Below are 17,737 nucleotides of genomic sequence, written 5' to 3' on the forward strand. Positions count from 1 at the left end.
AGGCCGGAAACCCCAAGCGAGAGCAAAGTTCTCCCACCCTTCATGGGGAAGTGGGGGAGGGAGAAGCCGCTGAGCCCCTCCCCCAGCCGCGCCCGGATCCAAGGGACTGAATGAATGACCTGGGAAAAGAGAGGAGGAAAGCCACTCCCCAGGCTCTCGTAAGGCTCAATTCCTTCAAAGGTCAAGCCTGTTTGCCCGACCACTCAGATCCCTCTTCGCCAGCTTGCAGTCCTACCGGGGCTGAGCCCCACCCATCCTGTGGCCTCCAACTTCATCTCTGAGCCTGCTGGCCTCCAAAGGACAGTGCCGGACAGCAAAAGGGATCCTTTTTGGGGTCCCAGCTGCACCAGCGCCTGCCCCTCCCTCATGCGCCTCGCCCTCTCCGTACCTGTTCCCGGGCCCGCTTTTCTCCCTCCACTTCCCGCTGGAGGCGCTCGGCTCTCTCCTCTGCATCATCAGCCTGCTGTTGCAGAACCTGGATCTTGCGCTTCACCGCCTCGATGGTGGTGATCCCAGCCATGGTGCCTACCCTGCTCCTGCTCGCGCTCCTGTTCCTGCCTCCTCCGCTCGGCGTTGCAGCCGCTCCTCACCCCTGCTTCCGCCTGCTCCGCCCTGAAATACCGGAACTCACCCACCCTCCCGGATGTGACGATACAGCTGCCGCGCCCTCCCACTGCCAGGCAGGCGGGAAGGCAGTCCAGTGGAGGGAGAGCGGCAGCTGGGAGCGAGGGGCGGAGCCTTCCAGTCACCCAAGGCAACCACTCCCGACCTTACCTTGGGCCAGTAAAGGGGGGCGGGGTTGGGAAGAGGGAGGGTTACCATGGTAACTGGGAGGCGCGTCTTGGTCTAGCCTCTCCAGCCAGGCAGGCCGCCCACAATGGTTGGCCCGTTTACAAGTGAACTAACCTTACACTCACGCAGTTGACCCCGACTCCCCCAACGCCAGCCTGCCACCACTTACTCATTAAGGCACTCTGTATCCTCTCCATGATATAAACATCCTACTAGCCTCTGTTTCCACACACCCTGCGACAGACTCCAAAAACAGGTTCTAAGAAAAGCCTAAAGGACTTTCTGGGTCTCATCTTCAAAAGAGCCCCACTTCAACCTCCTTTCAAAGTCTGCTCGGGTAGGTTCTCTCTCATCTCCTGCAAGTCAGTGAAAGGAACTACGGGGGTGGGAGATATGGGCAAATTGGCAAAGTTCTCATTCTATTTGGCATCAGTTATGAACTTAAGTGTTCCATTCAAAATACCAGTCTTTTCCCCTGTAATTTTTGAGAGTCAATATGCACCATCGATTAGCTAACCTGCCAGCCCCTCCAAACCTTGGAATGATTCAGGACTTCATAATTTAATTTAATCATCACTTACAATTCCTTTTGTAGATAGATGTGGAAGATATGCTCACCTTTTTATCAGGAAGGAATCTTCTGTTACAGACCGCTGTTACCAGATCTTTGTGCAAGATATGAGTGCCTGAAAAACTGTGCTGTGGAATTGAGCCTCCATTCTGTATTATAACTTTGACCAATTTCAGTGTCCCTTCTTCTTCCAGGTACTCCAAGGAACTATTTATGAATTGGAAACTGCTGCTACAGGCCCTGCCATGCAGGATTTTTGGGAGCAAAGTGGTAAAGAGACTTGAGAATTTTATCTTATTCTTTGTATTCGTCCCACCTTCCAAGTAAATAATAATGATAAATCTCTCCTCTGGTACAGCTCTCTTTTCCCCTTGAAAATCCGAAGGTAGAACAGGACTTAGGGCTGGGCGCAGTGGCTCACACCTGTAATCCTAGCACTCTGGGAGGCCAGTGCAGGAGGATTGCTTGAGCTGAGGAGTTTGGGACCAGCCTGAACAAGAGTCAGACCCTATCTCTACTAAAAATAGAAAAATTAGCTGGGTGCGGTGGCATGTGTCTGTAGTCCCAGCTGCTTAGGAGGCTGAGGCAGGAGGATCACTTAAGCCCAGGAGTTTGAGGTTGCTGTGAGCTAGGCTGATGCCTCAGCATTCTAGCCCCAGCAACAGAGTGAGACTCTAAAAAACAAACAGGGCTTAGAATTAAGAATCCTGGCATGGTGGCTCATGCCTGTAATCCTAGCACACTGGGAGGCCGAGGTGGGTGGATCGCTCAAGGTCAGGAGTTCAAAACCAGCCTAAGCAATTGTGAGACCTGTCTCTACTATAAATAGAAAGAAATTAATTGGCCAACTAAAAATATATAGAAAAAATTAGCCATGCATGGTGGCACATGCCTGTAGTCCCAGCTACTCGGAAGGCTGAGGCAGCAGGATTGCTTGAGCCCAGGAGTTTGAGGTTGCTGTGAGCTAGGTTGACGCCACGGCACTCACTCTAGCCTGGGCAATAAAGTGAGACTCTGTCTCAAAAAAAAAAAAAAAAAAAAAAGAATTAAGAATCCTACAATGCTACTTCCTGAAAGAAATAGTAGGCAAGACAGTTACTGCCCTTGATGTCTGGTTCTAAGGACACTCCCTCCAGAGGCTCAGTTTTCTTATCTCTTTTTGGAAATACTGAACAATGAGACTATTTAGAAGAAAGAACTTAGACAATAATTTTCTCAGTAGAGTGATCTGTATGCTTTGATTTTTCCTCCAGGAATAGAGAAGAAAGAGTAGGGTTCTCACTCTCAGTAAGCTCTATCTTAATGGCCTAAGAATTTTTCCAGCTAGCTTTGGAGAAGTCTAGCAAAGGAACTGTAGAAGCGGAAGTGAGAGTTTGTCATCTGGGTGTTGATCAGCAGAGGGCACTATTGAGCCTCCCTGTGCCCTAGTAAAGAAGCAGAAGAGCTCATCCTAGAGAAACCAAAAGGGTGTTGAGAGCACCACTGCATTCCTGATGTTGGTAAATTTGAACAGATAATCTCCTCTTGATCCAGGGAAACAGATGGACTGACTCATGATAGCCTTTAGAAGCACCATGGATAGGCAGCAAGGGGCCCAGTGCTATTGTTTTCCTGGTGACCAACAATACAACAGTATATCAACAGGTGTATATGTCCATCCCTGTCCCTTTCCTCATCCCTCCACCACCTGTCACTAAAAATAGGTGTTGTGACTTTATGTCCTAACCATTGCATTCTTCTTTCCCTGTTTCTCCCTAAACAGCTTCACTTTTATTATTATTATTATTATTATTTCCTGATCACTAGACAATGTGGGATCTCTAAACAGCTTCTGTTTTCATCTCATATTAAAACAATTTTAGGGGGCCGGGCGCAGTGGCTCACGCCTGTAATCCTAGCACTCTGGGAGGCGGGGGCGGGCGGATTGCTCCAGGTCAGGAGTCCGAAACCAGCCTGAGCAAAAGCGAGACCCTGTCTCTACTATAAATAGAAAGAAATTAATTGGCAAACTAATATATATAGAAAAAAATTAGCCGGGCATGGTCGCGCATGCCTGTAGTCCCAGCTACTCGGGAGGCTGAGGCAGCAGGATCGCTTAAGCCCAGGAGTTTGAGGTTGCTGTGAGCTAGGCTGATGCCAAGGCACTCACTCTAACCTGGGCAACAAAGCAAGATTCTGTCTCAAAAAAAAAAAAACAATCTTAGGTATGGTTGCACAACCATGTGAATCTACTTACTGCCACTGAGCTGTATACTTAAAAATAGTTAAAATGGTACATTTTATGTATGTATTTTTTTTAGTTTGGTAAAAAATAATTGATACCAAATTTAGTACCAAATTTAGTTGTGGTAAATTTGTTTTTTACCACAACTAAAAAAAAAAAAAAAAAAGAACATTAGACAAACTCAGGGAAAAAAGAAATAAATTTTGAACTGGTCTTGCCACACCCTTACACTTTTCTTTGTTCAAGCAGTCCTAGCAAATCCTACACTTTCCAGAAAGGCTTCTCTGATCACCAGAAATTCCTGTGTAAATATGCAATTATTGACCAGGCGCAGTGGCTCACACCTGTAATCCTAGCACTTTGAGAGGCCGAGGTGGGAGGATTGCTTGAGCTCAGGAGTTTGAGACCAGCCTGAGCAAGAGTGAGGCTCCGTTTCTACTATGAATAGAAAGAAATTAGCCAAACAACTAAAAATAGAAAAAATTAGCCAGCACAGTGTGGCATGCCTGTAGTCCCAGCTACTTGGGAGGGTGAGGCAGGAGGATTGCTTGAGCCCAGGAGTTTGAGGTTGCTGCAAGCTAGGCTGATGCCACAGCACTCTAGCCCAGGCAACGGATTGAGACTCTGTCTCAAAAAAACAAAACAAAAAAATGCAGTTATTGACTCCCTCCTCCCTCTCTTCTCTTTATATCTACACCAAGGTAATATACTCTATTTACTTATTTATTAATCTTAAGATCAGAAACTGAGCTGTTAACTTCCTTTGTTTTTTGTTTTTGTTTTTTTTTTTTTGAGACAGAGTCTCACTTGTTGCCCAGGCTAGAGTGAGTGCCGTGGCGTCAGCCTAGCTCACAGCAACCTCAAACTCCTGGGCTCAAGCAATCCTACTGCCTCAGCCTCCCGAGTAGCTGGGACTACAGGCATGCGCCACCATGCCTGGCTAATTTTATATATATATATATTAGTTGGCCAATTAATTTCTTTCTATTTTTATAGTAGAGACAGGGTCTTGCTCAGGCTGGTTTTGAACTCCTGACCTTGAGCAATCCGCCCGCCTCGGCCTCCCAGAGTGCTAGGATTACAAGCGTGAGCCACCACGCCCAGCCTTAACTTCCTTTGTATTGGACAGAGTACCCTCCCTCCAAAGATGCATATATTATGCTGCTAATGATTCTGGCTCTTGCTCTCTACCTTAAACCTTGTTATTCCTCCTTATCCAGCATTTCTCCCAGTTCCTATAAACACTATACTTTCCTTCTTTGACCCTTCAAGGCAGGGGTCAGTAAACTTTTGTTCTACAGGGCCAGATAGTAAATATTTCTGGCTTTGCAGATCATAGGATCTCTGTGGCCACTACTCAGTTGTAAAGACAAAGCTAGTAGACAATATGTAAATGAATGAGCATGACTATGTTCCAATAAAACTTTATTTATAAAACTAGTTTGTTGCAGTATTTAACCCACAGGTGATAGTTTGCTGACCCTAGCTTTGCGGAAAGAAACCTTTCTTCTTGCTTCCATCTTAACCTGGCCTAACATACTTTTGCCACTTGGCCACAACTTTCCTTTTCTATTTCTTGCTCTTATACAAGGTACTTACTGACATGTTGGGAAAGCTAACAAGGGGGTGGGGGGTTGAATGAGTATTTTATTTTTTTTTTACCCACACTTTAAGTATTTAAACAGTTTTTGGTGGTTTCCTGTATAAATATGAGGAAGCTTCTTTCAAATCAATATAAGTAGTAGATTTACCATATGTGATGGGGATGATGTGTGTGTATGTGTCTGCATGGGTGTATGTATAAAACAGCTTAATACAGAATTCGTCCCCAGGAAATCTCTTTATCTCCCTCATATTGATGTATTATCTAGATCCTCTATGTCACTCTCACTCCCCCAAGATCTCAGGTTATACTTTGTTCTGTTTCTGTTCTGCTCCTGGAAATACCTCCTCAAGCCTACATACTAGCTGTTTAAGCCTAAGGACTTTCCCAGACAGTTGTTACCCACCACCTCACAAAACTGTTATTAACTTGACATTGTGCTAGCCTGTGAAAACGTCTATCATCATGCCCATTTATTAGAACTAAAGAGATCCATCCAACTGTATCTGGAACCTAAGTTAGGCAACTCCAGCATGCCCCAAAATTTGGGAGTAACCTGTGTTTATTTTGCAGTTTTCAAGGGAGAATTAACAGTTTACAGTGGCCTAAATTTTTAGAAACAATGAGTTTATGTAATGTATATCATCCAGTTTATATTTCCAACTTCTGGCATTATATATTCAATGCTCACCACTTTCCTTGGCCACTGAAAGTGATGGAAAGCTAAAAGCAAGATCAGAAAACTATTGGTAGAGAGGCTAAATGTGGGGGTCTGGAAGCATTTATGAATGGTTCACTCTGTCCTTCTAGCTATTTTCTAAAACTAAATGTGATTTTATGGCTTTTTTAGAATTTTTTTTTTAAGAGACAAGGTCTTGCTCTGTCACCCAGGCTGGAGTACAATGGCATGTGGCACGATCATAGTTCATTGCAGCCTCTAACTCCTAGGCTCAAGTGATGTCCTGCCTCAGCCTCCTGAGTAGCTGGGACTACAGGCATTGTATCACCATGCACAACTAATTTTTCTTATTTTTTGTAGAGATGGGGTCTCACTATGTTGCCCAGGCTGGTCTCAAACTCTTAGCCTCAAAAAATCCTCCTCCTCTGGCCTCCCAAAGTACTGGGATTACAGGCATGAGTCACAAATGTGATTTTGAATAATACATGTTCCTATTTTCCTATTAACTCAGTTTGCTGATCATTGACTGTATTTCCATCAATAGTGGGACATTCTTTTGTTGCTGCTAAGACTCCTATGGTACTTTTCTTCTAAAATACTTTTCTATCTAGTCTCTAATTTATCTTTGTGGCAAACTTTGAAGTTGAAGATGAAGAAAAGTGGGTGGTTATGGGGTAATATGAAATGGAAAAAGAGAATTGATAATTTTCAAATGGGAAAATTCAGCCCTAGAAAACCTGAGTAATTTACTCAAGGTCATAGAGTAAGGCCTGATAGTGAAAATTTTTGCCCCTTAGATTACTTTTTAGTTTCTATTATAGTCTATCACTCTAGGGACCTCTCTGCTGCAATATGAACAATGTTTCCTATGGCGTCTCTGTGGCTTAAGGGTAGATGTCCACATTGGCCAAGATAAATGAACCCATATAGGGCCAGGGTCAATGTGACCTCTGTTTCCCATTGTGAAATCTGAGCTGGCTTTGTTGGGCAGTTGAGAGATGAGAGGTTCTCTATTAATACACATATCTACATGCCAAGCCTTGGACACAAAAACTAAGAATGTGACTTCGGGGAGGAGGTAGGATAAGTGATAGCAGTCTGGACTTAAGAGTCCCCTCCTCTTGTGCAGATCCTAGAAAAGATAATAAATTCCTGGGCAGGACAAAAATGAGACTTCTACATATCTTTAAGAAAGAAAATATATGCCGTTATGAAGATATATCAGCATGTGTTTATATGCAAAAGTGTGTGGGTATATATGTCTATCTTCTGTGAACCTATGAGTATCTCAAAAATGTGTTTGGAAACTCATCCCTCATCTCTCTAATACTCACATCAGCTGCCTTCTTCTCTGCCAGCTCCAGCTTTTCCTGGGCATCCTTCAAAGCTTCAGAATACTTGTCCAACTCATCCTCTGTTCCTTTCAGCTTCTTCTGCATGGCTGCCAGTTCATCCTCCAGCTGTAGGGGCCAGAGAGTCACACACAAAGACATTCATACAAAACAGTGCAGGCTTGGACCCTGAGCTTTTGGACCCCTGAGCCCAGCCTCCATGTTACCATCCCCAGAGATACACACTTTCTCCCCAGCCACTTCCAGCCCACTGCCTCAGGAGTTATGCTATAGCTTGGCTTATGACCCTATAATCTCTGACCCTAAGATGACCAAGCCACTCTTGGTTTTCATCCAAAACCCTTGGATGGTAACTGTCTAAGGGTATAGATGCCTGTGATGCTGTTTAGGGGAAAAGAGATGGTACATGCTAAACTCTTACCTTTTCCTCCAGAAGTCAGGGGTTCTTCCAAAACATGGTCCGGTTCTACTTAAATTCAGCAGAAACACCGTGGCTCAGAAGGGGCCACTGACTTTCCTGAGGTCACACAGGCAGTCTGAGGCAGATACCCTAGATGTCCTCTGCCCCTCCAATGAGGCTGAGAAACACCTCCTACCCAAAGAGGGAGCTAGCGCCAGTGGTCACTGATTTTCCCATTAAAAACTTGCTTCCATCTCATAGTCTAGTCTTGTTCACCAGCAGGTGAGAGAGACCAATGCCAGTGCTTACCTGTTTACTTCTTTCTTCTGCTTGCTTTTGCTCAGCTTCAGCTTGCTCTGCCCGATCCAGAGCATTTTCCTTGTCCAACTTCAGCATCTGCATCTTTTTCTTGATGGCCTCCATCATGAGCAGTGGCTGTTGTTAGGCTCACCTGTGGACACTGGAGAACTGGAGACTAAGGCAAGAACTGGAGACTAAGGGGGGCTGCTTCCTGAGTGACTAGGAGTTACCCAGGCTTGAGCCTTTATCTGTGCTCATGGCTCCACCTCTTGTTCCTAATATGGTCTTTCCAGCTCCCTCTACTCCATCATTGTTCTCCTGAGGGAACACAGGGTGAGACACTTTGATGGACTGACATCACTGGCAAAAACACATTTGGGAACAGCTGAGGCTGATCTTAGACAATGGAAAATGGGGGAGGGGAGAGGCTCTCTCTGACCCTGAAACTTTCCATTCGTACTGGGCAGCTCTACCGGTCTTTTAAAAGAGCAAGGAGAGGCCGGGCGCGGTGGCTCACGCCTGTAATCCTAGCTCTCTGGGAGGCCGAGGCGGGCGGATTGCTCAAGGTCAGGAGTTCAAAACCAGCCTGAGCAAGAGCGAGACCCCCGTCTCTACTATAAATAGAAAGAAATTAATTGGCCAACTGATATATATATAAAAAATTAGCCGGGCATGGTGGCACATGCCTGTAGTCCCAGCTACTCGGGAGGCTGAGGCAGAAGGATTGCTGGAGCCCAGGAGTTTGAGGTTGCTGTGAGCTAGGCTGACGCCATGGCACTCACTCTAGCCTGGACAACAAAGCGAGACTCTGTCTCAAAAAAAAAAAAAAAAAAAAAAAAAAAAGAGCAAGGAGAGTCTGGCCAAAGTTCAGCTTATTTATTTATTTATTTTTGAGACAAAGTCTCACTTTGTTGCCCGGGCTAGAGTGAGTACGGTGGTATCAGCCTAGTTCACAGCAACCTCAATCTTCTGGGCTCAAGCAATCCTACTGCCTCAGCCTCCTGAGTACCTGGGACTACAGGCATGTGCCACCATGCCCGGCTAATTTTTTGTATATATGTTTTTAATTGGTCAATTGATTTCTTTCTCTTTTTAGTAGAGACGAGGTCTCGCTCAGGCTGGTTTTGAACTCCTGACCTCAAGCAATCCGATTCCCTCGGCCTCCCAGAGTGCTAGGATTACAGGCGTGAACCACTACGCCCGGCCCAAAGTTCAGCTTATTAATAAAAAAAAAAAAAAAGGAAAAAAAGGAAAGAGCATAAAGAGGGGAGAGAACATTGAAATAGAGAAGGATATTTTCATGATTCTAGAATGGCAGTTTTTGTCCAGAGGGTCCTAGTTGCCCTTCAGCTTCCCCCTTTCAATCCCCTAAACTGTGTTGGATGCTGGTCAAACTCCACAGGTTGAGTTTCATCTTTTGATTCCTGGTATTCAGTGAGCTTGGGCAACAGTGAAGAGGGGAGGTCCCTCATGATCCTTGACAGTTCTCCCAGATCTCCAGATCAAATTGCTATGCTATTTTGGGAGTCTCTAATCAGCCAGGAGACATTGTTTCTCCCCCCTAAGAGCCACAGGAATAGTGTAAAAGGATAGTGTTGGGATCTGGAAGGCAATCTCAGAACTACAAGTGGGGTGGGGTGAGAAACAGAGAAGGGTCAGAATAATCCAACAGGATCATGCCCTCTGTTTTCCCATAGTGATCTTAAAATAGAACTTTTGTGCCTACACAGGTCTGTGTTCTCTCTACTCTTCTTCTCTTCATTTCCTCACTTCTTAACTATTCCTTCCCACAACCCATCGCATCATCATAATCATCATTACTAGCTCTATTCTTCCCAGTTTAGTTCCAGGCCATGTTTATTCTTCTACTGCGAGGCTTGTTACTGACAGGTGGCATTTGATCCCCCGAGTACACTGGCACCATATACCTGAGAATATGGCAGGGGAGATGTGGGCACTGTTCATGGAGACCAGAGCTATCAGGGAAGAATATAAATGGCTCTACTTAGTCATTATGTCAAGGATAGTGTTAATGCTAAGCCCCAGCAAGGGGGAACTGAGACGCCCACCAGGACAGATGGCAGAGCAGAGCTAGAATCCATTCTTGAGACTTTCCAGTCTCTAGAGGTAGATAGGCAGATAAACCATCAGCTCAATCTTGAAGGAAAGCAGAGAAACCAAGTCTCCTTTCCTTGGAGACTAACCAGGGAAAGGGCATAGGGAAGAAGAGAGTCCCAGGGAAAAGAAGCAGTGGATAATGGGGGTGGGGTGGGGAATAAGGAGGAGAAAAAACAAGGACAAGAGAAAATTAGGAAAAGAGATATAATCCCTTTTAGCATAAGGGGGCAAGTGATCCTCAAATTCCAGCTGTCTCCCACTCCCGAACCAGCACTTTACATTAATATTGAAATCTACATAGGTTGTAGCTACTGGTCTTTCAAGAGAAGTCCTAGAGACAAAAGGTTCAGTAAAATAACAGGAGTCCCAGAACCCCAAAGGTTGAGGTAGGAAAGAGGGTGATGCTGAGTTGCCTACTGCTATAAGAATATGTTTGACATTTAGTTGGTTCCTAATTAAACAACCCAATATCAAACATATCACACAGAAGTAGGCAGGAGGGCTTTGGTGGTCATCTGCCTTCCTGCCCATTGCAAAGAAAGGCCAGAGCAGAGACACCAGGCACCAATCTTGTCTAGAGGGAGAGCCATCTCCTTGAGGAAGGGCACTGGCCTGTGGTCTTCACCTCCCAACACAGCCAGCTATTGCTCACGTGCCCTTCGTGCCATCCCTGCCTTAGCTCCTCTCCTATAAGTGCCTGCCCTTTGCTGGATCACGTTGGCCTAAACCAGGAAGAATACCTGGCAGGACTCCACATCCGACACCTATCGTGTTCCCCAGCACTCCCACATGGAGTTTCTCCCCCTGATGTCACGGCTCCAGTGCCCAGAGGATCAGCAGTGTCAGCAGCTCCTCATCAAAGTTGCCATCTGCTCTCTTCAAGGCCATTCCAGCTGCCCTGAGGCTTTCCGGGGGTGGGGTTTGGGGCCTGTATATCCTGCTTTACCTTTCCAACAGAATTCTTAACCTTTCCAGATCACCCCCACAAGACTGATGAAGTCCTTTTAGTGGACACCACTGTGGTATCCTTCTGCTCTCAAGTGCTACAGATAAGTAGCCATTAGGAACTTCCAAAATGCTTGGCTTCTTCATTCCTCCATCTTATCCCTTCTCACCTTCTCCCCATGTCCTCCAGGTATCCTCCTTAAAGTCACCCTTGGATGTGCAGAAGAACAACTTGTCTCACTGGCAGGCTCCAGCATGGGCTCTAGAAGAGAAGGCAGGTTCCCCCCTTCCTGGCAGAATTGAAACTAAGCCTTTAGATCAAGGGCAAAGGAGGAAACTCCCTCTGCCAAGAAGCAGCCTGCAGTCCTTAGGGCTCCCCTCCTCTTCTGGGGCTTTTTATGACAAGAACTCCTGGGCTGGCTTCTCCAAGGTCTTCCCTTACAGAGATCCAGCCTGGTTCCCATCTGGGGGATTTTTCTTTTGAAGAGAATCAGGTTTGTTGAATGTCACGTAGCATGCAGATGCTTCTCTCCACTGTGGCAGAAAGGAGCCCAAGTTATAGCTGCACTGGGGGCTGGGGGTTTTGAGGGAAGGGTGGGGGTGGGAGGAGGACACTCTGCTTCAGCCCCGAGGCCTGTTCGATGTGTCCTTGTTCCCATTCTGGACACCTCCCCTCCCAGCATACACCAACTCCACAGTGTCCTTGATCTAGATCGATAGCTTGTCCCAAGCCCCAGTCAATTCCTGTTGTGTGGCTCTTGCCTTCCAGGGGAAGACTAACAAATGAGCATACAGGCCCCAAGGCAGGCAACTATGATGTTATCTTATGTCCTTGTTCCTTTATTCCTCCCAAAGGGTGTGTGTGATTTTTACTTTCTTCCTCTTTTTTTTGAGACAGAATCTCCCTTTGTTGTCCAGGCTAGAATGAGTGCCACAGCGTCAGCCTAGCTCACAGCAACCTCAAACTCCTGGGCTCAAGGAATCCTGCTGCCTCAGCCTCCCGAGTAGCTGGGACTACAGACATGTGCCACCATGCCCGGCTCATTATATATATATATATTAGTTGGCCATCTTTCTATTTATAGTTAGAGACAGGGTCTTGCTCTTGCTCAGGCTAGTTTCGAACTCCTGACCTTGAGCAATCCGCCCGCCTCGGGCTCCCAGAGTGCTAGGATTACAGGCATGAACCTCTGCGCCTGGCCTACTTTCTTATTCTTAACCTCCCAAATTCTAGTCCCTTTCTCTAAGAAACTTACCCACATTGGAGAACCAGAGGCTAGAGGAAGAGAAGCTGAGAAAGAGACTAGCAGGAATTGAAAGGACTTTAGTGTTTGGGGTACTAGGGGAACAGAGGCAGAATGGGAATACTGATGTAGGGGAGGAGCAGCTGTCTTGGAAGGAAACTTTGAATGGCATAACTAGGAAGAAACATCAGATAGCCTCTGATGAAGACCCTTCAGCTCTCCTATTCAGCCATTTCAAACAGACTGAGCCTTTCTGAGCCAGAGGAGCTGGGTAAGGCATCAGCCACAGAATGAAGAGGGGCTGGGTGGGAGCAATGGGGTGATGTAATGAGAGCAGACAGAATAGACAGACAAGATCAGAGGAGATGGGCTCTGTAGGGGGCTGATCTGCCAATATTGGAGCCAGTCTGGCATTGACAAGCCCTAGGGTAAGAGGCCAAGGTCAGGAATCAGGCAGAAGGGTTGGGGCATTCTGTGGGTCCACATGAACAGAGGAAAGAGGAACAGAGAGATAGAAGAGCTTGTTTTTTTCAAGCGATTGAAAAAAAGAAAAAAGATCAAAAGAAAAAAATAAAAAGAGAAATAGAAGGGGTTGGTGAGGGAACATGGTGGGAGGTAGGGTAAGGCCAGGTAATAGAGAGGATATAAAAATGGAAAAAGCTATCATAGGAGAAAGAAAATATCATCATGGGTTACCATTTATTGGACATTAAGTGTGACTCTCTACTAAGTGATTTAATCCCCACAGCAACCCAGTGAGCATTATCTCAATTTTTACATACTGTATAAGGAACTGTAATCCAGAAAATCAAAATAATTTGCACAAGGCCACAAAACCAGTAAGTAATAGAGCTAGCACTGAAGCCCAACTCTGTCCAGTGTTAAAGCCTTTCTCCTAACACCAGGCTAGACTGCCTGAATAGAAGCAGGGGGTGGCCTGGGAGACATACATGAGGGAAGATGAAACAAGTGAAGGCAAGATGGACCTCCAGGAAATACAGGGCAGGAAACAGAAGGAATGGGAGACCCAGTCTCAGGCTTGTGGGTCAAATTCAGGCCATGTGTGTGTGGTTTTGTCTCCTTTGAAACTCACGTCATACTTTTCATTACTTGTTCAACAGCTGCCTCTCTCACCAGCCTGTGAACTCTATATCATTTGGTGTAAGCACTCATGAGCATTTATTGAGTAAAGAGGGTTTGGGAACTAGAAGTGATGGGAGCTGGGTGATGAATAGATATATGGGACAGAGAGAAGGATGGGTATGGGATGGAGAATGACATTTGATCTGGATAAGGGGACTGGCCAGAGGACTAACAAACAATCTCTGAAGGACCTGGGTCACAAGGAAATCTCCTGAGGGGGAAAATGGAGGATACCTACTGTGTGCTAAGCACTGGACTTGCTCTGTCTCTCTATGTACATTATCTTACTTATCAAAGTGATCCTATGAGATAGGTATTATTGTCCTCATTTTCAGAAGAGGAAATTGAGGCTCAGATAAGTTAAATCCCTTACACATGATGACATAAGAATTTTTTTTACATATATATATATTTGTTACCTTATTTTTATAGTCCAGCTAATTTCTTTCTATTTTTTTTAGTAGAGACGGGGTCTCGCTCTTGTTCAGGCTGGTATCGAACTCCTGAGCTCAAGCAATCCTTCCGCCTCAGCCTCCCAAAGTGTTAGGATTACAGGTGTGAGCCACTGTGCCCGGCCATGACATAAGAATTAAAGAGATGAAACCTCTTTAATTTGAACCCACACCTGACTCCAAAGCCTGTGTTCTTCTCCTTGCACCCTGTGGCCTCTCAGTGCTCCTGATCAATGGGGTGTGTAGGGGCAGAGAAAAGAAAAATACTGACAGCTAGGAGATGAATAATAGGGGATTCATCAGGATTCATCAGGGAGTGGGGAAGGAAGGGTGTGAGTTTTGCAGTAGAGACACAGGCACATGGAGTTGAGTGTGGGAAAAGATCATGTGGATAGAATAAGTGACCAGTGAGGGCACCAATGGTGAGGTGAGAGCACAGGGCAAAGTAGTGTATAAAGGTGCTGACATCAGGGAGTGATGGTGTGCTTCTACAGCTGCCACTGGCTGTGAAATGGGGTCTCTTTGGTTTGGGATGTCATTTGCATCCCATCATTTGCAAAGTGGACCCTTATAAGTGAAGTTCTTTATGGCCTATGGATGCATATGATCAATCAGTACTTTTCAGTATTTTTCAGAATTTTGAATGCCTTTCGATTGGGCATGTTCTTCCCAGCAACCTACAAATCCCACCAATCCTTATTTCCTTACACCTGCCACATTACCAGCCTGAATCCTGATGGCATTTAAGTTTGGAACTCTCTCATTTTGCAGAGGTGGGAATTCAGAACCAGAGGAAAGAGACTTGCTCAAGGTTTCACAATAACTAGCTGACTCAAAATCTAAAATGCAGGCTTCCTAACACCCAAGCACCACAGTTCCTGTAGATTAATAGCCACAGTCAGAGCAATTTGTCCAAGTTTACAGAAAAGATCAGTGAAAGTGAGATCTAAGAGGTGGTGAGCAAAATCCAGGAAGTTAAGATTATGGTAGCTGAGAAGTAAGCACTTTTGAAACAAATCAAGAGTTAGAGCTGAGAGAATGAGCCCAGTGATCTAAGAGCTAGCTTTATTTGTTAAACCAAGTTGGGATTCTCAATTCTCAAATCACATTGTCCACCCACCCCATTCCCCGCCCCCTTACACCAACACTGTATATCCCACTCTGACCACAAGGCGTCACTCTTGTTTTTAACCATTGTTTCATAGATAGTTTCCCAAATAGCAGCAGGGGGTCGACATGAGAGTGAAGAGGTCAAGAGTTGGGAGCATTGTCTTAAGTCCTAGGCAGATCACTAGATCCAGGAATGTTTTGGGAAGGAAATTCAAGGCGGTAGAGGCTCAAGAAGGCTAGGTTAGCAGGCATGATGAAAATGGAAGAACGGTGTTTTGGATGTCGTCAGAGTCTCTCCACATAAAAAGCTTTGCCCATCTGATTTAGTTCCTGCTGGTACTGCTGATGCTCCTTTTCAAACAGCTGGTGCAGGGCAGCTTGACGGACCTGGTGGGGAGGGGAGGGCAGAATAAAGTGTGTTGTTTGCCCTGTCTTTACCACCCTTTCTCATTCTTTCTCCCTGGTTGATTTCCTATTACGTGTGTTCTCTTGGACCTGTACTTAACTGTGACATAAAGTTAGGCAGGAGCAGAGAGGCTGAACCAGTGGAGAAGCCTATCCAATTTTTTTCTCCACAGGTGAAGCCCCATGTTCAGCAAATATTTGCTGAGAACATACCATAAACCATGAACTCTGCTAGGTACTCGGGTTACATGACTCAGGGGGAGAGAGATACTGACAGGCGGGTGCTGGGCACTAAGAGTCAGTTTTGAGTCTCACCAAGATGAAAGGAGCAGGGACTAGAATGCACTTTAGGACTTTAAATGTGCCACTGTCAGTTGGATGCAAAGAATCATTTAATGAAAAAGAGCTTTGGCATTTGAAGTTAGAGTTGTTGTTCTGCTGTAATGGTGAAAACTTCAGATGCAAATGAGATGGGTGAGTAATGACAGAGACCAAGAGCTTGGAAATCCTAGTGGGCAAAGGCACAGAGCAGTAATGAATAGAACTCACCATCAGTAGTTGCTTGTTGGCCAGTGCCAATTCCTGTACCATGGTCTCCTGCATCCTTAGGGTGGCATATGGGTTTCTTCTCTGGCTCAATGTCATTTGCCACAGACAGGTAGTATGTGAATTTTGCCACCTGCCCCAGGTACACAGAGGTGGAGGTTGAACGGGTTAGAATTAGAAGTGGAGACAAAGACCTCATGAGTGGAGACTGCTTCTTCACCCAGAACCTCTGTATCAATGTCAGAAGATGTAAAGTCCTTAAAAGTGTAACTTAGAACCTAGTGTATACATTATGCCATTTAATCATTATAATAATCATGTGGCAGAGGCATTGATTTTTACACAATACAGTCAAGGAAACTTGAGTTGCCCAAGGTCACTTAGTGGCAGACTTGGGTCTCTAATTTCTCTAGGGATAATATTCCTTCTATCATACCAGTGATTTTCAACCCTGGCTGGACACTGGAATCTTCATTAAGGTTTTTTTAAACAATAAAAAAAAGATTTTTAATGCATCAAAGGAATATACATCATGCATATATGTATGTGCACATATACACTGTTGACATTTTTTAAAAAGTCAAAAGTAGTTTTTCCACATGACTAGAAAATTTAACCCACATAGAAATATATTAAATGAAAAGTAAAAGCTTCACTCTGCCCCAGTCCTTCTCAACGAATTTAGCAGTTTCTCGTGCATCCTTCCAGAAAAATTTTCTATCATTTACTTGCAAGTATATCTTTTTTTAAATGAGAGATGATACATTTACATAAGAAGTGTTACTTAATAATTTGGACTTTTCATATTAGCACATAGAAATTTGCTTCATTCGGCTTAAAGAGGCTTCTCTTATTTCATCCCAGACCATTTAAACCAGAATCTCCTAGGATAATAAGACTTGGGCATCAGAACTTTTTAAAAAGCTCACCAGGTGAAACAGATATGCACTGCTACCTTTTGAGGTTTCTCATCGACTCATTTAACAAATACTGCAATACCTACCACATGATTAGTACAAAGCCAGGCAACAAATACTTGAATTCTTAAAAAATAAAAAGACAACAAAAACTTGCTCTAATTTTCCTTCAGAGAATTGGAAGCAGGAAGCAATTAAAAACCATACAGTCTATACAGCCAAACCTAGTGGGCACTTGGAGGTTGAGCTCTGCTTGGAGAACAAGATTGCTTCTTATCCCCTTCCACATCTGTTTGCCTTCTTGATAATCCCCTAACAAGATGGAATAGAGTTGGGAGGTAGCTCAGGGAGGACAGGGGAGTGGAAAGGTCAAGCTGAAAGTAAAGGGAGGGGATAGAAGCAGAGATTACCTGTCGACCATCCTCTTAAGACTTATGGCCCTTTGAAAATTCTGCAAGAAAAGGGAATTCTGTTGATCTGCCTTCATCTCCAGTACCTTGCCCCCAGTACCCTGTTCTAGGGAGAGACATCTTTCTCTTGAGAGTAAGCAGTCACTACTCTAGGGACAGTGGGGAGAAGAAAGCTCTACTCCTTCCAGAATGGATCAAAGAAAACATGCAGGAGGTGGGATGTATTTGAATACCTACTATGTGCCAGATACAGCCTCCCACTCCTGTTACTAACTACAATCTATCCTTCTGTTACATCAAAAGCCTTTCCCAAAAAATGATGCACTTCTGGTAAACTGATCTGGAAACCTCATCAAGGGAAACTCCTCCAACCCAGCCCTTCTTTCCAACTCCGCGTACCTCTTCTATTTTGGTCATCTTTTCCATAGACATGTCTACAGACTTGCTTGATATGGTCTTAGGAGACTGGGCACTCTCCTTTCTGTTTAGTTCAGTCACCAAGGTTTCAGTAGTCATAGCAACATTT

General features: G+C 45.0%; 2 protein-coding genes and 1 long non-coding RNA gene across 16 annotated transcripts in view; 1 reads left to right on the top strand and 2 right to left on the bottom strand.

Annotated features, from left to right (window-relative positions):
- Positions 1 to 8,125, bottom strand: part of TPM3 (tropomyosin 3) — a 29,998-nt gene extending 21,873 nt beyond the window's left edge. For 3 of the 14 annotated variants that reach the window (XM_020285409.2, XM_020285415.2, XM_076000155.1), the window contains exon 1: positions 389 to 650. In XM_020285409.2, coding sequence (XP_020140998.1) covers positions 389 to 520 — 132 coding nt within the window. In that variant the 5' untranslated portion in view covers positions 521 to 650. Of the gene's footprint in view, positions 1 to 388; positions 662 to 7,203; positions 7,330 to 7,930 lie in introns of those variants that run through there. The other 11 variants (XM_020285417.2, XM_020285413.2, XM_020285402.2 and 8 more) reach the window with 10 other exon arrangements.
- LOC109730360 (uncharacterized) lies at positions 770 to 1,708 on the top strand. Its single transcript, XR_002223152.2, has 2 exons — positions 770 to 1,129; positions 1,558 to 1,708. It is a non-coding gene; the product is annotated as an uncharacterized LOC109730360 (long non-coding RNA).
- A 6,742-nt stretch (positions 8,126 to 14,867) lies between the features above and the next one.
- Positions 14,868 to 17,733, bottom strand: CFAP141 (cilia and flagella associated protein 141). The gene is made up of 4 exons (XM_012791221.2): positions 17,611 to 17,733; positions 17,212 to 17,252; positions 15,888 to 16,017; positions 14,868 to 15,320 (listed from the first exon to the last, which is right to left on the bottom strand). The coding sequence occupies exons 1-4, from the start codon at positions 17,725 to 17,727 to the stop codon at positions 15,219 to 15,221; spliced, it is 390 nt and encodes a 129-aa protein (XP_012646675.1). The 5' UTR covers positions 17,728 to 17,733; the 3' UTR covers positions 14,868 to 15,218.
- Positions 17,734 to 17,737: the final 4 nt, after the last annotated feature.

This window comes from Microcebus murinus, chromosome 2, assembly GCF_040939455.1.
Source record: "Microcebus murinus isolate Inina chromosome 2, M.murinus_Inina_mat1.0, whole genome shotgun sequence".
Taxonomy (NCBI): domain Eukaryota; kingdom Metazoa; phylum Chordata; class Mammalia; order Primates; family Cheirogaleidae; genus Microcebus; species Microcebus murinus.

Bases quoted from the DNA above. Each gene is read 5' to 3' on its own strand.
- CFAP141 (XM_012791221.2), bottom strand. From the start codon at position 17,727: ATGACTACTGAAACCTTGGTGACTGAACTAAACAGAAAGGAGAGTGCC. The intron at 16,018-17,211 runs GTAATCTCTGCT...TACCTGGGGCAG, and splicing joins CTTAAGAGGATGGTCGACAG to GTGGCAAAATTCACATACTA. The intron at 15,321-15,887 runs GTGAGTTCTATT...CCTCCCCACCAG, and splicing joins CCAACAAGCAACTACTGATG to GTCCGTCAAGCTGCCCTGCA.